The sequence below is a fragment of the Arachis hypogaea genome, chromosome 3 (genome assembly GCF_003086295.3).
Source record: "Arachis hypogaea cultivar Tifrunner chromosome 3, arahy.Tifrunner.gnm2.J5K5, whole genome shotgun sequence".
Classification (NCBI taxonomy): Eukaryota; Viridiplantae; Streptophyta; class Magnoliopsida; order Fabales; family Fabaceae; genus Arachis; species Arachis hypogaea.
The window spans coordinates 25,063,944-25,088,364 of NC_092038.1; the positions used below are offsets into that span (position 1 = coordinate 25,063,944).

The following is a 24,421-nucleotide window of genomic DNA, read 5'->3' on the forward strand; positions in this document are numbered from 1 at the left end:
AAGAGGTCTGGCCAACACTATTAAAGAGGAATTGCTATAACTTAGAAGAGATTGACCTAAAGAAGTCGGTCTCCTACAAGACAAGTTGTAAAAGTAATCCCTGAAAGAGACCTAACAAAGGTCCAAGAAAGAGGATTACAAAAATAACTTAGCAGAGATCGACCTAACGAAGTCGGTCTCCTACAAGACAAGTTGTAAAAGTAATCCTTGAAAGAGACCTAACAAAGGTCCAAGAAAGAGGATTACAAAAACAACTTAGAAAAGATCGACCTAACGATGTCGGTCTCCTACAAGACAAGTTGTAAAAGTAATCCCTGAAAGAGACCTAACAAAGGTCCAAGAAAGAGGATTACAAAAATAACTTAGAAGAGATCGACCTAACGAAGTCGGTCTCCTACAAGACAAGTTGTAAAAGTAATCCCTGAAAGAGACCTAACAAGGGTCCAAGAAAGAGGATTACAAAAACAACTTAGAAGAGATCGACCTAACGAAGTCGGTCTCCTACAAGACAAGTTGTAAAAGTAATCCCTGAAAGAGACCTAAGAAAGGTCCAAGAAAGAGGATTACAAAAACAACTTAAAAGAGATCGACTCCTACAAAACAAGAATAATCCCTGAAAGAGACCTGAACAAGGTCCAAGAAAGAGGATTATCAAATAACTCGACAGAGCCCGACGTGACAAAGTCAACCCGGAAAGATAAAGTTACAGAAGATAAATCCCTGAAAAAGACCTGATCAAAGGTTCAAGAAAGAGGATTATCGAGTAAACTCAACGACGTCCGACATGACGAAGTCGGCCCGAAAAAGATAAAGTTACAAAAGGTAAAACCTCAAAAGAGATCTGAACAAGATCTAAGAAAAAGGATCACCTAGTAACGAAACGGGGACCAACATGAAGAAGTCGGACTAAAGCTACAAAAAGTTATAAAAAGTAATCCCAAGGGGTTGCTCGAAAAAGATCAATTGAGAAAATCAACCAACAGAGGGGAGATAACTCGACCCGATAGACCTCGACCTCGCCACAAAAGCAATCAAAAGAGGATGGATAAAAAACAACTCTGAAAATTCCAGGTAAATGCTAAAGAAAGCTGCAAGCAAGCATATCGCAGTTACCATAAAACAAAGACTCAACAGGCCACTTGAAGCCAACCCCAAGAGTAAGAGAAACCATTTTGTTTTTCAAAATAAAGTTGCTAAAAGTAGCAACTGGAGTATCAACAATCAACAAAACATCATTTACAAAAAAGAGTTCAAAGCCCACAAACTGGGGTATTTACACAAATACTTAAAAAAGGAGGTCAACCAAGATCTGGAGCCTTCCCGGCAGCATCAGTACGGGGAGAAGGAGGGCAAGTCTGAATAGGCACAGCATCTACAGTTCCATCATCCCGGTTCAGAATCTGACTATCCGGATCAGACGTAACGGGAGGAACCGAGGAGGTCGACACTTTGACAGAAGGCACTGGGGGAGGGTTAGCATCATCATCATCCTGGTCATTAGGGACAATCTTACCATCCCTCACAACATTGTCCAGGCTGAAGAGAGTAAGGTCGGCCTCAGGAGCAATAACTCGAACCTGCTCCTTCAGGTTCTCGTAGGCAGCAGTTACACTGTCAACAAGATGACCTTGAAGCTCGGAGTAATCAGCTCGGACGTTCTCCAACTCCTCCTTCAGACGCATTTCCTCCCGATAAGATGTGACATAGCTATCCTTATGCCTCAGTGCCGTGTCCTTAGCCAGCCTCACAGAGGCAGCCAAAGAGAGGGAACTCGCCTTCTCACTCGCCAGATCTTTTTTCAACTTGGCCACCTTCACTTCGAGCTCCTCCTTCAAGCCTTTTATCCGATCAAACTCCCGTTTGGCCTCTTCCATAAAAGCTTTGGTGGCATGAAGAGGAAGACTTTGAGCAGTTCGATACAGGGCCGCTCCCATGTGTGCCAACTTAATACCACTTCGAGTTACATAATCAAAATGATGAAGAAGTGATACGTCATCCATAGAGAGGGCACCATAAGGACCGATTTGTTGATCTACAAACTCGATCGGATCAAAGTCGGGAGCATCAAGGTTGAAAGGCTCGGTTGTTTTTTGCTTCTTACTAGAAGGAGCACCAGAAGCAGCAGCAGAAGTCTGTGGAGGATCGACCTGACGAAACCGAGGAGTAGGAATTGCTTTTCTCGACCCGGGAGAACTCGGCACAGGAGGCCTCACGGGGGCCTGAGAAGATCCCTCTCCGGTCACCTTGGCTGAGATGTTCAGAGCAGCAGTTGCCTTCTTCGCCTTTTTAAAGGCCCTCATGGGGTCATTGTTCTTTGACATCTCTGCAAATACAGAATCAGCCACAGCAAAGAGTTACAATCTCAATAAGAGGAAGGAAACAACCAGAAGCAACAATAAAACCCTAGAAAGCCTCGACGGAAATGCCAAGAGAATGCATAAAAGAAAGACAGGAAAAACATGTTACAGTGACAAGCAAATACAAGACCACGAAAAGATTCAAACTTTCAAACATGCAAAATCAAAGCTTCACCTGAAAACTGAAGACGAAGCTACGAAAGAAGCAAGAAAGCTAGTACCAACCTGAAAGAGCGGCAAGCTTCAAAGAAATTGAAGATGGAAGACGAAATCTGGAAACGCCCTCTCACAAGCAAAAGAAAGAACGCGAACAAGAGCAATGTCGCAGGGAGAAACGCGAAACTGTAAAACTCCAGGCGAAAACAGAAGCTCCAGAAAAAACGACAAGCGACGCCGCAACACAAGAAAGTAGAAGCGCAGACAAAAAACAGAGAGCGAAGGGAGCGGAGAAAAGAAGTTACGAAAAGGGCGAAGGAGAGAAACCATTTCTGGGTTTTCAAAATCAAAGTAAAAAGCCAAAGGAAAACGGGGCAATTCATGCTAAAATTAATGAAAGCATTAAACCCTCGCACGTTCCCAAAGCACCGATATAAAAGTGCGCGCTTTTAGAGGAAACGTTCCACATTCAAAAAGCTTCTACAAAGGAATCGACAAAATGCTTGAGTTCGGCTTTACTAGAGAAGGACCGAAGTCAAGGACTCGACCTAAAAAAAAAAAGAAGACCGAGCTCAAGCAGGGCACTGTTCATACCCTGGGTCGAGCTGTCTGAGCCGGGGTGTTCAGTAGCAAAGCGACCGATCTCTTTAGGTCAAGCGGACCGACTTCTTCGTAAAGAACTCGGCCAAATCGACAGGAAATCCCAAAGAAGGGCCCAACTCAAGGAATACAACCCCGATCCAAAGGCAGCCCAAGCCTATAGAGATAAGGGCGGTTCCATGGAAGATAAGCTGACCTCGACAAAATATAAGATAAGATAAAATAACTAACTTATCTTATCGAAAGAAGGTCACATCTCACCATTATAAATACACTGGAGCACCCAGGTATAACTCATACTCTGATTCTACTCAGTACCTATTTAATACCCTTGCTAACTTAAGCATCGAAATCCCTTGCAGGTACCCCCCACCCTTCGGTGACAAGGGATCAACAACATTCTCAATTCCACAAGTCGGACACACTAGCTTCGGCTGCTATAGATCTGCTGGACACGTCGGCTCCGACCAGCACAGAAGATCTCGTCTGAGATCGACTTACAGTTTCAGGTAACCCCTGGAACATACATGTTTAACAATATTTATATTTATATTAATAATGTTGAATAATAAAAAATATAATTAATTTAAATATAAATGAGTATAAAATTAAAATAATATCTAACAAAATTATTGTACGTTTTTATTAGGGTTAAGTATGATTTTGATTCCTAACGTAGAGGTCGAAAATTTATTTCGTCCCCGGTCTTTTTTCGCTACAAAATGGTCCTCAAGGTTTCAGTTTGTTTTAAAATCGTCCTTCGGAGCTAAATGTCCCTATTTTTTCTTCCCCAAAATCATGCAGCACCAGCAGAAGTACAAACAGAAGCACCAATAGATGCACAAGCAGAAACAGAACCAGAAGCAACAACAATTATTAATCAAACAGAAGCAGCAGCAGGACAACAACAACAACATCAATGAATCACCAATGAAACAACAATGGAATCAAGTAGAAACAGGAGCAGAAACAGTAATAGAACAACAACAACAACAACAACAATAATGAAACAATATAATCAATCAGAAACAGAAGCAACCAGAAACAACAATAATAAAAAATCAACAACATAATCAAAGCAAAAGCAAAATGGAAGAAGAAGAAGAAGAAGCGGCAGGCGGTGAGGGTCATGGAGCAGCGGCAAGGACGCGGGTAGCAATGCGAGCGGCGAGGAGGAGGTGCGGCGATACGAGGTCGACAGCGAAGGCGAGTAGTGGCTTCCCTAATTTCAATGCTAGGGTTTGTCATTTCGGTGCCGCACAGCTCTGCGGTGAGATCCTGGAAGAGGAAAGCGATGTCGCTGCTGCGAAATTGGGAGAAATCGAGGAGGAACCCTTGGCATCTCCTTCCCCGGCGAGGTCCGAAAAATTAAAACGATCGGGTGGTTCTGGCATGCAAATCGAGGGAGTGAGAGGCTACATGTCGCCGGAATTTCAGGCCACCGGTGTGGCGACACAGAAGTCTGACGTGTACGCGTTCAGAGTGGTCATGCTGGAGCTTCTCTCCGGGGAGGAGCCGCTGAGGTTCAGGTACGACAAGAAGAGTGGAGAGTTCGTGAGGACATCTGTGATCGACGTTGCGAGGGCGGCAGGGGACGGTGGTTAGGGGGCGCTGAGTAGGTGGGTGGATAAGAGGCTGAAAGACTCGTTCCCGATTGAGGTTGCCGAAAAGGTGCGGCGGTGAGGCTTCCCTTCCTCTTTTTTCCCTTCCCTCCCCCTCCTCCCTCCCCCGTTCTCGCACCCCACCCCCACCTTCTTTCTGTCCCCACCCCCCGATTCTCTGTATCCCTTTCTTTCCTTTTTTATTTATTTATTTTATTTTATAATTTTTTAACGAGAGGTAATTTGGGAATAAAAAAATAAAATTGATAAAAAAGATGATTTTAAAACAAATTGAAACATTTGGAACCATTTTGTAGCGGAAAAAAGGTCGAAGACGAAATAAATTTTCAGCCTCTACGTTGGGACCAAAATCATACTTAACCTTTTTATTATATAATTAACAAGTAAATAATAAAGGATAACATAGTTTAATGATAAGAAAAATATGTAGTAATAAAAAAGATTTTTGTTTGAAATGCATATTCATCAATTTTAAAATTTTTACCCAAATAGTAACCAATTAGCCTAAATCTCCCTAAATTAACCGTATTCTCACTCACTCTTTTTCATTCAAATTCGATCACAATCACATATAAGTTAATCCAGTCCAATTTTAATAATTATACGAAAAAATAAAATCCGTCTAATTTTAATATTTTAATAATTATGTGAAAAAATAAAAACCGTTCGATTTTGATAACTATACAAAAAAAAATCGTATAATAAACGGAACAAAAACAAAAATAAAAATAAAAATAAAAATAAAAATCTTTATCCCATAAAAATACATATAATATTGTATATTAAAATAACTAAAATATCCTTTTTTATAAATATAAATTTCAATGAAACCTAAATTCCCAAATTGGTATCGCTTTCACCCACTCCCTCTCATTCAAACCCTAACATTTCAAAGATTCTCTCCTCTCACCGCCGTCCACCACCCTCCTTTTTCCTCGCCGCCGCGCTCCTCCTTCTCACTGCTTCCCTCTCTCACTCTGAAGGTCGCCGCAGCACTGTCGTCGCGCGCGCCTGAGAAACATGCCCGAGGAGAACGTCTTATCGCAGGCTTGACCCAGCCGAGGAGGACGTCGTCGTGTTGTTCCTGAGACAGCCGAGGAGAATCGTCGCGTCAGAGGGAGCACCGTCGCGTCAGAGGCAGAATCGTCGCTGTCTTCGTCGCGTCAGAGGAAAATCATCTCCGTTGCCGTCGTCAGCCTCTTCACCTCCGTTCCTCCCTCTCCGCTCTGCCGGTAGGCAATCCTCCTCTGCTACTTCAGTTTTATTTATTTTTTCATGAATAAACTTTTATGATTATGATGGTTATGAGTTTGTGACTCTGAGGCTTCTCAGTTCTTAGGTGATTTTCTTTTTCGTGTCAATTTGTATGATGTAATTTTGTTAATTGATGATGGTATCTTATTAATTTTGTTGATTGTTGATGGAAATGTAATTGTATGGAATATTGATTCTGAGTTTTATTGTTGATTGTTGATGTAAATGTAATTGTGTGGTACTTTGTTAATTATATTGTTACTTATGTAGGATTGTGTTCAATTGTTGCTTATTGGTGATTAGAAATTGTTAACTATTGAGGATCATCTTTCTGTTTTTTTTTTAAATAATTTTTTCAAAAAATATCCGCGGAGAACCAAATCCCCAGCAGGGTTCTGTTGCTGGGGCGGGGGCAGGGATGGGACAGGTCATGGGACCCGTTGCCATCCCTGCCTATTAGAGGCATTAGCGTGACTCTTATAGAAAGGTTTTTCCTTTTTCTTCTTCAATATTGGAGTTTTCTTTATCTTCTTTCTTCTCCAGCTTATCTTGCCACCACAAAGCCAAATCCCATTACTTGGTCCGTAACTCTTTCAAACTCCCACGCTCCGCATATGTAACTCTTTCAAACTCCCACAAAGTTCGAAACTTTGTCTCCGCATATGTAACTCTTTCAAACTCCCACAAAGTTCGAAACTTTGTCTCCGCATATGAAGGCAGCATTCTCTGCCTCTCTCTGACGGAATCCCAGCATAATTACTGGCACGCAAGCTCTTTTCTCTCACTGCCTCGCTCCTATTCTTTCCTTTTTTTCCTAAATATCCTTTTGGGTATTAGGGTTTTGAGATGGTTGTGGATCTTGACAAAAGGGAGAGAAAAATATTTTAACTATTCAAAATATTTTTTTTAATTATTAAATGAATTTGAACAAGATTTTAGTCTTTTTAAAAGTAGTTTTAGTATTAAAATTATTTTTTGTTACCAATTTAAGTATATTTTAGCATGTGTTATGATTTCAATTTTCTTTTCCTATCCTTCTCATTTTGAGATCTAACTTTTCAAGCAAAGTCTCTTTAATTTGAGATCTAAATTTTTATGGAGAAGCCTGTTATACCAATAATTTGCGAACCAGATCCAATTAGATATAAGAATATTTAGTGTTTTAGGGTAGATCAAATGTAGATTTTGTTTATATTCAATTTCAATCCAATCTGATTTTCTGTATATTCTTATCTGTAATAGAAAATTTGTATAACCATTGAATTATTTTTGAGAAATTTCAAAACTTAAGGTGTAAAATCAATTATTTTTGCATTGATACTTTTGAGATAAGGGAAATATTAAATGGTTTTTTTGAAAATTTTTTATTTGGTAACTATTTTTTAATATAATGAAAAACAAATATAGATATAGTATACTTTTAAATTTCAATTTAACTTTTAAAATTTTTATCTTACGATTTTAAATGTTTTTTCTTTATTAAATCAGACATTTATGATTTGAATCTGAATATGATTGTATATTATTTGTATTTAAATTTTTTATTTTACGTAAAATTTTTATTTTCTCTTAAAACTTAATTAGTTATTGAATCGATAGAGTTAGAAGTTCAATAGTTTTTAAAGTTAAACTAAGGTTTCACCAATATTTAAGTTAATATAATCAAATAATATATTTATGTATGAAATATATAATTTTTGTAAACATTATTTTTTGTAATTTATCATTTTAAATATGTTAACTGCTAAAAAATTGCATTAATTAACCAATTTTTTGACCTTTTTTATTTTTATTTTTGACTGGTTTTATTGTCAAGTGATTTATACCTTTAAATGAATCAATTAATCGGATCAAACCGGTCAGTTCAGTTTGGTTTTTAAAATCATGGTTGGCAATGGACCTTGTCATTGTTTTGACATTTTGCTTTCTATAGCTACATAGTAGGTATCTATCAAGGGTGGAATATGTTTTTTAGGAGGTTTTTATTGTATATCTTTAAGATAATTGGGTGAATGAAAAGTTATCTTAGAGCCTTTGATAAGTAATGATAATTGATTGAATTGTGCCTTTTTTAGGGTTGAGTTGGACTTATGAAGTAATTGATGTGTTTAGTTCCTTGATTTTTGTTAGTTGGTATAATACTTTTTTTGTACTTCTAATGCTTTTTTGAGAGGTCTTGTGGTGGTGTCTAGCCAATAATCAACACGAAATGGAGGAGTGTAAGCTAGTAGAATATTGGTGAACTTTGGATTGTGGGTACATTGACCAAGCTTTCAACTTTGTGATTGATAGAGCTACTTGAAGTGCTTATCCTACCCTTCTCACTTTGATCGATATATCAAGAGTGGTTTGGTATTTCATTTGAGCTTGGGTTTACATGCTTGCGAAAACAACTTCCCCTTTAAAAATCATTTTAGTTGGAGTTTGTTGTGACCTCTAGGTCACAGGTTCAAGCCGTGGAACAGTTACTGATGTAATTATCAGGTTAGGGTTCGTACATTACATCCTGTGGTTGCAGTCCGTCTCCAGATCTTGTGCTAATGTGGGATGCTAGTGCACTGAGCTGCCCTTTTGTTGTGAAGGAGCAAAATACTGTAGAAGTGTAAACAAAATTTTGTGAGATTGGCATGGGCTAGACCTAATCCATTCAGAGTAAATATTGGAAAGAAGTTTGGGAGAACATTGGGGCTATAATTTAATAGGTGTGCTCTATATGGGAATAGAATATTATATTAGGGACCTTTTGTGTGTGCAAATAGGTGAGTCCTAGTTTGTAGGAGTGATAAATACGGACTTGTTAAATTTCCTTTCCTTAGTGAAGTTTTTGCTACAAACAATGCTCATCACCATTGTTGCAAAAGTAAATGGTGATGCTCCATATATCTTGCCCTAGTTTGTAGGAGTGATAAATATGGATTGTTAAATGCCCTTTTCGCAGTGAAGTTTCAGCTACAGACAACACTTTATCAACATTGTTGTAAAGTAAAGGGTGTTGCTCTGTATGTCTTGCCATGGCAAATATGACTAGTGGTGAGAAGGGGTTTGTGGCAAGGGGATGGTTGTTGGTAGTTTTCGTTGGATTGGAGAGTGGTTGAAAGGGTGAAACTAAAGAGTGAAGCTGTCCTGGTTGAATCTATTTGTTCCCCTTGCTATCTGACCAATCATTGGGAATAAGTTATTAATAAGGGGGAACTATGACCATTTTATGCATCTCCTAATTATACCAATCATAATTCATTCAACGGTTGGCAACTTCTAGTTATGAATTGTTGTGTATTATTATAAAAATGACACCCAAGCTATGTGGGAGTGAAACTAATTGAAATTCATAAGCTGTTTTATGATAGAGTAGAATGTTAGAAGTGTGTTTTGCAATTAGCAATAACACTAAAGTTGATTGCATTTGAAAACTATGTTATTATCCATGCCACACTTTCTAAAGACTATTATCAATACATGCATATTCTGATTCTAGAAGGAATTGTGGCATACCCTTATTGCACATTTAGGTAGAAGCCTAATTTTGTGCTTACTTTGAAGATCAAAGATTTGATTCAAGTAAAAAGCAATTGCCTAACATATGTGAGTGATGTTTGAATGGTTTGTCTACGAAGGTTCAACTAGGATTTAAAGATTAGGCGAAAGGGTATAGTTAGTGTAGAAGTGGGGAATATTGCCGTCTTATCTCTTGTATGTTCGACAAGACAGTAGATGCTTGGTTAGCCGGAAGTTGGTTATTTACTTAAGAATGCAACATGCCTTTACTTTTTCAAGATAAGAAGGGAAAATGCCTCGACCCAAAGATCATGTTCATTTCGTTGAAGTTATGAAACCATTGGTTAGATAAAGAACTAGGTGAAGAGACAATTCTGGCAATAGATATTTGCAATTACGTGTATTCTTATATAATTTCAGAGTGAAATCTTTGGTTGCAATTAGGCACTCTTTAATTGTCTAATAGTTCCAAGGCCTTTGTTTGTTTATTGTTATTTGATACCTTAACTACTTTATTTAAATGTCGATGTCGATACTACTAACCCTGAGGACCCATGCCTTTTGATTGGTTTCTAATTATGCTTTTTAATAGTGCCATGCACCTGTTAGAATTAATACATGTTATGCTTAGAGTTGAAAGTAATAAAAACAGCTCAAATAGTTGTTGGTGGCATCAATAAGAGGAAAGGCTCTTGTTGTTGGAAATTATGGAAAAAAAGGGAATTGCTTATTGGCTCAGAGCACCAAAGTTATCTTTGAAGACAACGTTGCCGATATAGCTATCTGGATAGGTTTTCCTCGGATCATCGTGATTCAAACAATTGGACCTTGATGGAGGAATTCCATTTTGCTTGATGGGAGATCATGCTTTACACCTAACAAGTCAATTTTTCTATTGTTGTGTAAGGAAAAAAGTAGTTAAGCGTTAGAATGTGCGGGAATGTAAGGAAAAAAGTCATTATATTGACTGATCTTTCTTTGAATGTGCAAATCAACCTTTCTATTAACTTTAACAATGATTGGGAACAAATTAGTGCATATTCAAGAATGCATCAGGGATGACAAAACTCTCCGATACATAGAGATCCCCGCGGGAATCGCCCCAAATGGAGACCCGAAGGGGGAGAATTTTTCCTGCGGGGATGGGGATGTGGGACAAAATTCCCCTGAAGCAGGTGCGGGTACCTGAGCGGTGATCTCTGCCCTATCCCCACTAATCTACGAAATTTGTAAATATACTTAATTGTCAATAACTTATTTTTATTATAGGTTTTTTAGTCATTTCACATGACATATATATAGATAAACCCTGACCCTAATTCTCATTCGTGTCTTCCTTTCTTCATCATTGTAGATTTGTACGCCATCCCCCCACCTCACCTCTCTGCTCCCAACCCGCCGCCACTCTCCTTGCTCCCGTGCTCTCCTCTCCGCTTGTGTCCGCAGTCCGCTGCACCGCCCCCCACCTCGTCCGCTGCTCCGTGCTCTACGTCGTCGCTCGTTGTCCGTGTGAAAGAAGCCACCGTCTGCCGTCGGCAGCATTGCCGTCACAGCCGTCGGTTGTCCCTCCCCCTCCTCCACTTCTGATTGGATACTCTCGCCCTCTTTTTATTTTATTGCACTAAAGGTTTATTCTACATTTTTTGTGCTTGTTTGTTTTGAATCTTGGTGATTTTCAGCATGCTTGTGCTTTTAACCTTGCTTGATTTTCCGCAACTGCAACATGCTTGTGCTTGTTTTATACATTTTTTGTGCTTGTTTTCCCCTGAATAAGCATTAAGGAACTAAATCTTAACCTGAGCTCCTAGTAAAAATTATTTTGAAATTATTTGGGTGGCTAAGCCTTCTTAGTTGGTAATGGCTTGGCTAGTGTGCATGTGTACAAGTTTTAAGCTTTGAAGTCTTTTAATTGTGCAAACAATGAATTAATTGTGATTTGGATTTGAATTTAGTTTGGTGCATTTTAAGGGTTAGTGAGGTTAGAATGGTTAGGCAAGTTCAGATGGACAATCAATAGGGTTGTTTCCCCTTAATATTTTTTCACATGATAAATGTTTGGTCTTTTGCTATATCTGAAAATTTATTTGTTTTAGTATCTGTTGTTTGTGGTGCCATAAAATGGTCGTTCTAGTGAAGAAGTAAAAAAGCTTTTGTAGCTGGTGCATGTAGTGTATATATAGTGTGCTTATTGAATTCCAAAAGTAGTGCGCTAAAAGAAGTGCTTTTTTTTTCCCATTGGTAAAAGAAAATTAAATTCAAATCGTGATAGTGTATTATAAATTCTTCATCTATTTTGCAGGTTGATGTAATTGTTCAACTTCAGTATCTCTTGTTTTATCTCTTTCTTTGTGTTTTTTAATGGAACTTGTTATTCATTTTTATGATGCTAATATGTGAACACATTAAGCTCAACAAATTACAAATCTTTATGGTTGAGCAAAGAGTATTAGTCAATTAATGAAGGGCAACGGTTTCATTAGAAGTCAAAATCCATCAAGAGAAATTAAGTCTTTATACTTTAGACAGTGTTTTGTTTATGATGCATGTTGACATATTTATATATTCGTTGTTTTATCAAAGAACTCAAAGTAGTTTGTTGGAAGTTGTACTTTTGCAATGGGAGAATATTCGAAGTTGAAGACTTTGTTTTATAGGCTTTTTTAAAAATTTAACTTTGGATATGATATTGAATTTTAGTTAATTTTTAATCTTGGACATGATGTATTTGTATGTTGTTCCATGCTTTATGATTTTTTATCAATGTTTTAAAATTTTTTCATTAGAATTTTCATAGAAATTATCAACTAGGGAGATGGCGGTAAATATTCTCCCACAGCGGGGATTGGGGGCGGGGGCGGGGGCGGGGGCGGGGAGCAGGGAGGCATCTCCCACCCCATCCCGGCCCGTTGACATCCATGCGTGAAGTATTGGATTGCACATTGAGAAAGTTGAGGGGGTCAATAGCACATGGCCCAAAGTTCAAATTTGCACTCATGTTTTTTTACCGAATTGAACATTTAACAAAGTTGAGGATTAATCTACACATTTGAATCATAAAGAGTTAAGTTGCACATACCTATTAGCAGTTGTTTCTTATATTAAGATATGATAAATGCGGGAATGGTAACTAGCAAACGAACCACCCCTGATTTTTTTTTTTTTTTGGTAAGATGCATGTGTGCCTAAAGTCAAATGTGTCATGTATACAGGTTGATAGTTGTTTGACTCACATTCTTGTTTTAGTTACTCTATATTGTATTCTTGTTTCATAATGCTAACTTAACTTTGTATGCTTTGCTTTGGTTACAGGGACAAATATGGGAGGCATAGAAATTATTGATTTATCTAGTGATGATGAGAGTGAAAAGGTTATTCCCATAGCGGTGAAGCAGGAGCCAGATCTTGTTTTGGATGTAAAGCAAGAAAAATCGACTAATAAAGGTCAACTGGCCAATCGAAATGGATCTCGCATTCATTCTGTTCGACAAGATTCTGAAAATAATATTTTCTCTAATATTCCAAGGAACGGCCTGGTAGCTAATCAGTGGTTGCCACCAGGTGATGATTCAGACATTTCTTATGCGTCACCCATTTGTGCAGCACCCCTTACTAGGCAGTTTTGGAAAGCTGGGACTTACGATGATGGGCCTGCTTGTAAAAAAGTCACAGTCCAAAGTAATTTCCAAATTAATGCAGCTTATAGTTTCTTCCGTGGACGTTAGTGCTTATATTTAGTTGTGACAATTTTTTGAGCTCGACATATGCTGACGTTTTGTAAGTTCAGAGAATTTTACTCATTCTTCATTTCTCATCGTACTAATATTTTTCTTTGATTTCAGATGCCAAAAACTATCTACATGTACACCCTATGTTCCTTCACTCGAATGCAACTTCACATAAGTGGGCATTTGGTGGTATTTTCTTATGACTTATATGAACTTGTTCATCCTCTTTGATTACTTTAATTGTCCACCTTTGTCTCATAGTCGTTTTTGTTTTTTCTTTTAATGTGTTTGTCTTTTTCTTTGATTTTGGTTGCAGCCATAGCAGAGCTTCTCGATAATGCAGTTGATGAGGTGATTATTCCTGATGTTTCAGTTGTGAACTACATGAACTTTTAAGTATTGTATATGCTGTGTTAGTTTTGTCATCTACCTGCATACTTATTTTGGCATTGATTTCTGATGGTGTATTCTTTATTAACTGTGATGTTTTCCAGAAATGATTTCCTTTGTACATATCCTTCCTTTCTGGTTTTTACTGTTACTATACGTTTTTTAAGGTTCATGTTTATTCCAATGTTCTTTACTTAATTATCATTCCATAGATTGGTGTAAAACCATAATCTTTATTGCTGTGATTTTTCATTTCTTGTTTAAAATCATCATTTGACATGTTACATCTCACATTTTACATTTGTTTTATGCTCCAATTTGTATTGCATTCTTGCCATTTGTGCTTAGGATAGATCCAAAATGGGGCTACCTTTGTCCTTGTAGATAAAACTTCAAATCCAAAGGATGGAAGTCCAGCATTGCTGATTCAAGGTACAATGGTTTTGGAACATATCAATTTTAGAAATTTAGTTATTGAAAATCCTAGCCTGAGTCTTGTTAGGAACATGTTTACCCTGAGCATCATGATTTGGTAAGATTCAAAATTCAAAATTTTACATTTGACATTTTTTATTGATTTTGTACTGACATTGGGTAATCAGATGATGGTGGTGGAATGGATCCAGAAGCAATGAGGCATTGCATGAGTTTTGGATTTTCAGATAAGAAGTCAAAGCTGGCTATTGGGCAGTGTATGGGTCTTGGCATTCTTTCTTCAACTATTTTCGTATTCGTGCTTTATTCTTTTTTTGAGTTTTTGATTTATTGTTGCAGATGGTAATGGCTTTAAGACCAGTACTATGAGGCTTGGGGCTGATGTCATTGTCTTCAGTCGGCATATGAGTAATGGGTATGTGACAAAAACTTAAAGCATCTATCCATGCTGAAGTTAGTTAGGCTTTTAAACATTAGACCTTCTGATCTTTCATTAGAGTGAGGCAAGGTGATTTTGGGATCAAAATTGAAGCTATAGTGGAAAAGAAAAGTGAAAACTATGCTTAATTTTCTTACTGTTTTTAACCTGCATCAGGATATTGACGCAAAGCATTGGACTTCTGTCATATACATTTTTGGTGCAAGAAAAGCTTGACAGAATAGTAGTACCCATGGTGAGTGGTATTCCACATTTTTCTTTTATTACGTAGAGAATTTGGTTTATATTATGCATAGGCTTCAAATGCTACTTCTCTTCAACTTGTTGCTTGAATTAAGGGGTGCCAAAATAGTAATTATACTCCAAATAAAGTTAGATTGAAAAGGAGTCATTAACATTTTTTAGCAATTCTACTACGTCTACACCCTTTATAATAAACACCATTTTGACAATAGTATTTTCTTAACCAAACCCGCATTCTCTTTGTTTTGTTAATTAAAAATAATTTAAATACACAATTATTTAGTAGCAACTGAATTTTTATACGGATGTTAAAGAGTATTTGATGTATGAATAGTGTTTTTCTTTTTTAGCATTCCTTTGCCACTAGATACACCAAAACATATAAGTTGAGGGCTAACATAAGATTGTTTCTTCTTAAAAGCATCCAAAGCTTTTCAAGTTAGTGAGATGTTGATGCAAGTCCATTGTCAACGGACAGTTCCAAGCATTCCAAAAACTTCTAGAGAGAATGAGAGACTACACTACACACAATAGGACACATTAGAAAGAGAGGAGCTCTTGAGCAATCTCTACACACTTCATTCATATTTTTGTAGATAAAGATGCGAGATGCTAGTGCTTCTAGGGGTAAATTCCGGTTAATCATGTTAAGAACATCTTGCCAAAACATCATGGGTTCTGTAGGGAGCTTACAACAACAACAAAACCTAGTGAAGGAGTTGGCTACATGGATCAAACGACTCCATTGAGCTTTATCTCGTTTGACTATTTCATAGATGGTCTTTCTAGGTTTTTCTCGGTCTCACTCCTTGTTCATCTATCATCTCATCCACTATCCTGAATGCTCTGTTAGTCTCTTTTTCACATGTCCAAACCACCTGATACGTGATTCTACCATCTTTTTTACAATAGGTACTACTCCGACTTTCTCTCTTATATCTTCATTTTTTATTCTATCCAATCGCGTATGACCACTCATCGATCTCAATATCTTCATCTCTGTCACATTTAACTTATGTTCATATTCCTTTTTGGCCATTCAACACTTTGTACCATAAAGTATAGCCGGTTTGATAGTAATGCGATAGAATTGATCTCTAAGTTTTAAATGCACTTTTTTGTCATATAAAACCAGACACACTCTGCCATTTTGACCAACCTGTTTGTATCTTATGATTTATATCTTGCTCAATCTCTCTGTTATTTATATGATGTATCCAAGATACTTTAAACTTTTAACTTTTTGTAGGATGTTTTCTTCAATCTTCACCTATGTATTAGGGTTTTTCCTTCGGCAACCAAATTTACATTCCATCTATTTCGTCTTGCTATGGTTTTTGCGTAGACCATACACTTCTAGAGCTCATCTCTATAAATCCAACTTCTTATTTAGGTCTTCTCTTGACTCCTCCGTAAGGACGATATCATCGGCAAAAAGCATGTACCATGACATAGGCTCTTGTATATGTTCTGTGAGTATTTTTAAAACTAATGTGAAAATGTATGGATTTAAGGATGATTCCTAGCGTAATCCTATACAAATAGAAAATTTCTCTGTCACACTACCTTGAGTCTTCACACTAATTAGTAACCCTATTATACATGTTTTTAATTGCATGAATATATGCGATCTTTACTCTTTTCCTTTCCAAAACCTTCCATAAGACTTGACTTGACACTCTATTGTACGTTTTTTCCAAATCAGTAAACACTATATGTAAATTCTTTTTATTATTACGATACCTTTCTATCATTCTTCTTAACAGGTATGCAGCTTCAGTGGTGGATCTGCTTGATATAAAACCAAATTGGTTTTTTGTTATCTGTGTCTCTCGTCTCAGTGTCTATCATCTTTTCTAATAACTTTATGGTATGGCTCATGAGCTTGTTCCCTTCATGGTTTTTGCAATTCTGTATATTCTCTTTATTCTTGTAGATAAGTATCAAGATGTTATTTCTCCACTCATCTGACATCTTTTTTTTACCTTCAAATTTCATTAAAAAGCTTGGTTAACCGGTATCTCTCTCTATGGCCCTTCCAAACTTCAATCAGAATATTATTAGGTCTTACTGGCATGCCATTTTTCGTTCGCTTTAGAGCATCTTTTACCTCGAAGTCTCAAATCATTCGATAGTAGTCAAAATTTTGATCTTCTTCACTCATGGATAATCGACCAAGACTTGGAAGAATCTTTTGTCTTTCATTAAATAACTCGTAGAAGTAGCTCTTCCGCTTTTTGTTGATTTTTGTCTTTATCCTTTATGTCTGAACCTGATCTAAGTCTCTCGTTTTTCTTTCACGGCTCTTGGCGATTCTATAAATACATTTTTCTCCTTCATTCCTAAAGACTAGTAGAGACCCTCATATGTTCTTGTTTTTACTTCACTTACAGCCACTTTTCTCTCTTTCCTCGCCGCCTTATATTTTTTCCAATTATTTTCATTGTATCAGAAAGACCATTCTTTAAAGCATTCCATTTTTTTATTTTATTTTCTTGTTCATTTGCATTCTATCACCAGGAGTCCTTGTCTCTTGGTCTATCTTTCTAGATTCATCAAAACTTTCTTTTGCTGTTTTTCTAATAACTTTTGCCATCTCCCTCCACATTTCCTCCACACTTAAATCCCCTTCCCACTTTGTTTTCACCTTTCATTCGCCACCTCTTTGTCCTTGGGTTTTTTGTATGATATATTTTTCTCAACTTTTGCTCAACGCAAAAATGCATGATGAGCATCGTATGTTGTGTTGTTAAATTTTCTTTCGGAATAATTTTACAATTAATGCAAAATTTTCGATCGACTCTTCTCTACAAGAAGTCGATTTGAGATCTTGTCATGCCACTCCTATGGGTTATAAGATGTTTGTCTCTCTTTTTAAAGCATGTATTTGCGATGAGAAGGTCAAAGGTTGAGAAAAAATAAATAGTTTTACTCTCGGTATTGACCACTCCGAAACCATGGCCTCCGTGAGTATTTTCATACCCAAACACTTATCTTCCAACATGACCATTTAAATCTCCTAAGAAAATCGTACCTCCGGCAGGTATGTCTTAGACCAAACTCTTTAGATCTTCCCAAAACCATATCTTGTATTGCTCATCCGAACCCACTTGCGGCGTATAGGCGTTAATCACATGAAAAGTACCTCATTCCACTGCAAGTTTGATAGAAATTACCCTATCACCCACTCTCTTGACATCCACTAGGTCATTCTTTCACTGCGTATCCACGATAATATCGGCCCCATTCCTATTCTTCACCTTTTTCGTATACCTAAGTTTGAACCCGGAGTTATCCAACTTCTTAGCTTTTGCGCTGACCTATTTTGTTTCTTGTAGACACAAGATGTTAATCTTCCTCCTTGTCATGGAATCCACCACCTCCATGGATTTTCTTGTTAGAGTGCCTATGTTTCATGTCCCAAATCTCAACCTTCAGTCGCTTCGATCTTTACCTTTACCTTTTTTTTTATGAACTAGCTTATTTATTTACCCTCGTTCATTCACGAAACGCTGGAACGAAGGTGGGAACCCTTACTCATTTAACACTATACCCGGGAACCGATGCAGCGGCTCGTGCTCATACAGCGTGTTGCTTCCGGGCAACGGCTTAGCTTTAGCGCATTAAAGTCTTTGATCCATGTCATGAAGATTCGACTAAGTTTTCATGTTGGCTGTCGAAGACCTAACACTACTCTCTTCCTTTATCCGGGTTTGGGACCAGCTATGTACCACAGGTGTAGCATAGGCGGAGTTTCTGTAGGGAGCTTGGGTTGACAAAATGTCAGTGGTTAATTCAGAACTTGAAGATGGGACCAGAAAGGTCACGAGAAGACATATAAACCGTTACGGATTGCTCCAAGGGTCCCTTTTATGTTTTGTTTTATTCTTTTCCCCCTAAAAATAATCCTAAAAGGACCCTTATTGCAACATGCTTATGGCAGACTTTTAAGAGACTTCTGAACACTGATTGTTTGCTAAATCAATTTTTTTCCTCTCTCTCATAAGAATCTTTTCTGCAATGGTTGATTCTACTAGTTGAGTTTATTTACAACACTATCTGTTCTTGTCAATATCAGGTAAACTATGAGTTTAATTCATCAACTGGATCATTGGAGATATTAAATGGCAAAGAGCATTTTGTCACCAATTTATCTTTGATTTTGCGCTGGTCTCCATACTCCTCAGAAGAGGAACTTCTTGGACAAGTTAGTTTCTACATTTTTCCTTTCATCCGTGACTATTGGCTGGAAGTTGTTAGATTAAAATTATTTCATTAATAATACTATGTATATTATGGAAATGATTTTTTTTTCTAAATTTATTTTTTGTTTTCTAGTAATGCTAAAAGTAAACTTTGGAGATTGTTCCTCTCAATTAGCTTAAATTTTGTAAAAGAGATTAAATTGTCTCTGCACAGTTTTATCAGAAAAGGAAATAAAAGCTGTTTGAGTAATTTTATTAGAAAAGAGAATGTATAGAAGTGGATTCACATCCTCACATATATCCAGAAAAATATGGTTGACCAGCAAGGGAATAAAGCATGCAACAATGCTTGTACCCATATGAAGTAATTTGTTTGACAAATTAGTTTGTTTCCTAATGCTGATTGTATTTCTGATACAAACATGCTCCACGAACACCAAAAACAGGTTCCAGAATAGACGAACCCTGATATAATAGAATAATCAAATCTATCATAGAAGAATAATCAAATGTTTTTATAGCAACGTTATCAATTTTTTTTCATAAGCACCAAATACGTATGGTTGGCTGATTGACAGTTGATTATTGGTCTACATGTAGTATGTTTGTTTTTGATAGTTAGTAACATTTTCTTGTATTCTTGTTCTCTAATTCTTAATGATATTCTGTTTCTCCTCTCAAAATATGAGCATGTTCTTATTCAGTTCAAATATTCTTCATTCTGACAGTTTAATGACGTTGGATCTCATGGTACTAAAGTCATTATCTACAACTTGTGGCTCAATGATGATGGGAACTTGGAGCTAGATTTTGATACGGATCCCGAGGTGATATGTCCTTTTTGTTTCTGCTGTACTGACTGTTTTGGAATTTTGCTTTGATTGCTTAACAAGGGGGCTTCTATTCATATGCAGGATATACGAATTGCTGGGGATGTAAGGAAGATTGACACAATTCCTGCCTGGCGGGAAGCAAATGAGAAACATATTGCTCATCGGTTCCGTTTCTGTTTACGTGTATGCTGGACTTTGAAATTATTCTTATGCTTGTGTGGCCATGTAAAAGGGTGAATTTATTGGTCTAATATTCTCATGTTTTGCAGGTTTATATGTCAATATTGTACTTGCGGATACCAGAAACTTTTCATATGTTTTTGAGAGGCATAGTTGTGCAGCCACATAACATTGCTGATGATCTTAAATATCCTGAATTTATCTTGTATAAACCACAAGTTGGTGGAACCGTGGAGGTTATTATCTTACTTTTGACTGTCTTAATATTATTTGAGGGATAAAAGTTATCTTAATATTAAATACAAAACTAATAGAAAGTTAAGGGAAATGAAAGGTCTCAGCTAAATTTAAAACTTATGAATGGTAATTTCAATTACAACATACTGTTTCAATTTACTCAACTTTTTTTTATAATTTAATTTCTTTTTTGGGGCTCAATGTGTAGGCAACAGTTGTGACAACAGTTGGATTCCTTAAGGAAGCTCCTCGAGTCATTATGCACGGTTTCAATGTATATCACAAAAGTCGGCTAATACTGGTAAATTATCGCCCTAAATGTTATAACAGTGGTTGTTAACCATTCTATGGTGTTAAACAGTTAATGATTTTCTTATAGTGCATAAGAGCTAAATAACATCATATTTTATTATTATTAACTTGTATTTATAGTTAAGGAAACAAGGGAAAAAGTACTTTGAGCAGTACACAAAAAGCATTAAGATTAAGTCTTCAATATTCGTAGTGTAGCTGAATACAGTTATAGCTATGTGCATGATATAATGGAAATGGAAGATCAATACACAATTTTTTTAACTTATTAGTTGTATATTGATTCAACCTAAAATTAACACTGTTAACATGCTGTACACTTTTCAAAGGGCATGAGTTTCTTTCCCTTAATACTAGTGTGTGTAATGTGGTGCTTACTCAGTTACTCCAAATTGTTTCACATTTGTTCATATACTTCTCTGTTGTGATTTCCTTATGGAATCTTTTACCAATTCTTTTATGAATGTTGGATATGTTGTGCTAACTCGCTGAACTAATTTTTGGAGTTAGCCTCCATGGTTTGGGGTGAAATAAAATAGGCTAGATGTTGGTTATTTGCTATCTGGTCCACAAATGGTCCTAGCTTTCATTTTACTAAAACTCCTATTTTTAAAAATAGATCAATTTTATCATGACAAAAATTTGGCTGCTGCTATATGGAGACTAATGTAGAAATTAGAAATTACAAGTCATGTCATGTCATGCTCTTCATTGTTGTCTTTTGTCTTTCTCTTTTGAATAAATTCTTATGTAGGTTCATTGACAAATCATGCCAGTTTGTAGCATATAGTTATTATCTAGCTTTTCTCTTCTCTCTCTAATACAATTGCTACTTTTCAATATCAGCCATTTTGGCAGGTTGTGAACTATTTAGACAGTAGAGGCAGAGGAGTTGTTGGTAAGTAAAACATCTCCATGCGGTGTCAAGTTCTTTTCAATTATCGAGACACACCGAGTCGTCATAATATGCTACATAATAAATTATGTTGATCTTGTATTAGGTATCCTGCAAGCGGATTTTGTTGAGCCAACTCATAATAAGCAAGATTTTGAGAAAACTTCTTTGTTTCAAAAGCTTGAAGCACGGTTGAAGGAAATGACATGGGAATACTGGTAGTGTTTATGCTTGTGTTAAAATTCATGATTATCCAGGAAAATAACAGAGTAAATAGTAACTATGTAAAATGCTAATACTAGTTTTAACGATTTTTAAGCATTGATATCTGAGATGACTAGGACTCTTAAAATTTATGTAGGGACGTGCATTGTAGATTGCTCGGGTATCGCGAAAAATATCCAGTTCCTAAAGCGAAACAAGCCGAACTCAATAGAAGTTCCTACTCTGTTGATGCTAAAGCAGCAAATGAAAATGCTGAACTACGCAAGAGAACCATGCGAAACACATCTGAGCAAGGTAACTGCTTATGTGATAATCAAGATTCTGCGTCACTATCTTAATGTAATCTAATTTGTATATCCTGACTTGGTTCAGGATCTAATAACAAGAGGAAGATATATGAATCGGTAGACCTCCATAATTCGAAAAAGCATGCAAAGGAAGAGAATATTAAAGGTGTTGGCTTATCTCAGAATATGCAGGTCGGTAGTAACTTCGTTTGTTATGTTGAAATTGGTCCATCTTGTTCATATGTATATGATATGTATTTATTGAAAACCATATTCCTCCAATTTTGATAACTTCAGTATTCTGATGGCAACTTCTGCCTGTGTGTTTGATGGTAGGTTATTCCGTCTCCTGCGGAGCAGATGCTAGACCAAGAGACCTTAATATTATTGGAAGAAAACCAGAAACTACGGACAAAGTGAGTATACTTCTGTTTCGTGTTTACCACAACAGCAACGGTCTTGATCGCGTGGGATGCTGTTGCTCAGCAACTTAGATTTTCTTGATTCTTGATCAATTCTTGCAGTCCAATACAACCTCCATTCTATTTTTATCCCATTTTTTCAATTTGATTTTCACAATGGAGTTTTAATATAGTTATATATTGATATGCTTTTAAATCTTTACCCTGCAGATGTTTGGAATCTGAAAAGATACAAGAAGAACTTAATCTTAAGGTAATCTGCACTGTCTAATTTTATTCATAATATATACTATTATCCTTGAAGGAGAGCCTTAGAGCAATGGTCGAGTTGTCTCTGTGTGACTTCAAGGTTACATGTTCAAGCCCTGGAACCTAGTCTTTATGTCCATTGTCTCGATATCTCTATATTTGTAACTTATATCCCAAGATACTTACTAAACACAGTTGCCTGATGCAATTGAAGTTTGTTAAATTAGATATTCTCTATTAACTGCATAGAATGAAGTAGTTCAGTTGTTTTGGCTTCTGTGACCTACGAAAAAAATGGTTTATGATTTTACAGGTAACAGATCTTAGAAGTAAAATAGAAGAAGCCAGAGGGCAGCATAATCTACTATTGGCTCAACTACAACTGCTAGATGTGAAAGATTAGTACTACTTGTAGTAGTAGTTGTAGGTGTAGCTGTAACAATTGGCAGTGCTCAAATTCTTTTATTTGTACTAGTGTTGTACCATATGTATAGTTTCACTTTCACACGCTAGGTAGGTGTGTAGCTAGCCAATTTTGGTTTTTGGAGGGGCATAGTGGTCAATGCTGTAAGCTAGTTTGGTTTATATGCCTTGGTTAGTCTTCATTTCAAGGTTTGTAACATCAGGGGTTTTTTGGTAAGTTAAGAAATTTAGCCACAAAAGCTTAAGATTTTTCTCTTCTGTATACATGTAACATGATAAACCATTATTTGTGAAATGAGCAAGGCAATCTTTTCGTCTCTCTATGGTCTTCTTTAATATTTGAACAAATATTTATTGACTTGAGCCAACGTAAAGATGAATGGAATGAAATTTCATGAAATATGGAAATAATTTAATATTTTAACAATATTTTTCTTAAATAAAAGATAATTTTGTAAATACAGTTATACTATTAAATTTTATATTTGTGGATATGTAAAATATACTTTAATTATTTAATTATTTTTTATAATTTTATTAAATTTATAGTTAGGTATTTATATTTTTTTTTCTTTTTAATTGGCTTTATATATTGTTTTTAATTTTGTAATTAGGTTCTTTTCGTATAAAACAAATAAACTAGCCCGCTTTCTAAAAAAGCCCACAACATCAATGGATCATTTTAGAAGTGACCAAAAAACATTTGGCTTAGTTTGCCCAATTTGTTCGGGCCACGGGATCTCTAAATAATGTTTGACTTGACTTGCATGGCAACTAAAGCCCAGTCAGGTCATTAGAAACCCTCTACAGCTCAGTCACTACTCTAATATGCGATAACTCAGAAACCCTCTACAGCTCAGTCACTACTCTAATATGCGATAACTCTCTTAATATCAAAGTAACTATCCACCATCACAAGATGGGAAGATATGGGGCTGAGGCTAGGTTACTACCCTATTTCTATAAATACTCATTTAACTCATGTATTTTTTTAATTTCAATTTACTTGAACTTACCTAAAACTCTTGCTAAATTAAAAATCGAAGTCTTTTACAGATTTCTTATTTGGTGAATAAGTTGGAATATTCGTCAAATGGAGTCTGAACCTTTCGTCTAGGTCCACATCCAATTGGTTCAAAGTAACCATACAGAATATTGTCGTTGTTGTCGGGGACTTAAAAGTCTACACCAACCATGGCACATGTTCATCTAGAAGATGGACGTATATCGCCAGATTCAGACTCCCATAGCGGAGGTCATCTCGATAATGATAGAGCACCCTTTATATCCAAAATTCGAAAAGATGGAAGGATGCTGAGGAGGAAAGAGACAAAGCGGACCTAGGAGGACGAAGGATAGATTCCCAAATTCACACCCCTGAAGGAACAGGGAATAGAAACGCAACGGAGATAATGGTATTGGTTCATGGTCATCAAG

The 24,421-nt window shown here is 36.5% G+C and overlaps 1 protein-coding gene across 9 annotated transcripts; it reads left to right on the forward strand.

Annotated features, from left to right (window-relative positions):
* The first annotated feature begins 5,539 nt into the window (after positions 1-5,539).
* On the forward strand, positions 5,540-23,301 carry LOC112789939 (protein MICRORCHIDIA 6). 9 transcript variants are annotated; one of them, XM_025832116.3, is made up of 21 exons: positions 5,544-5,967; positions 10,839-11,043; positions 12,794-13,159; positions 13,324-13,398; positions 13,526-13,560; positions 13,953-14,031; positions 14,202-14,291; positions 14,374-14,449; positions 14,630-14,708; positions 18,795-18,923; positions 19,650-19,748; positions 19,836-19,937; positions 20,024-20,170; positions 20,380-20,472; positions 21,330-21,381; positions 21,485-21,596; positions 21,740-21,897; positions 21,976-22,082; positions 22,227-22,306; positions 22,523-22,565; positions 22,875-23,301. In XM_025832116.3, the coding sequence occupies exons 3-21, from the start codon at positions 12,802-12,804 to the stop codon at positions 22,962-22,964; spliced, it is 2,004 nt and encodes a 667-aa protein (XP_025687901.1). In that variant the 5' UTR covers positions 5,544-5,967; positions 10,839-11,043; positions 12,794-12,801; the 3' UTR covers positions 22,965-23,301. The 9 variants fall into 9 exon arrangements, with proteins under 9 accessions (XP_025687900.1, XP_025687904.1, XP_025687901.1 ...); XM_025832117.3 differs by having other exon boundaries at positions 5,575-5,967; positions 10,839-11,111; XM_025832118.3 differs by lacking the exon at positions 5,544-5,967 and adding an exon at positions 6,474-10,713.
* Positions 23,302-24,421: the final 1,120 nt, after the last annotated feature.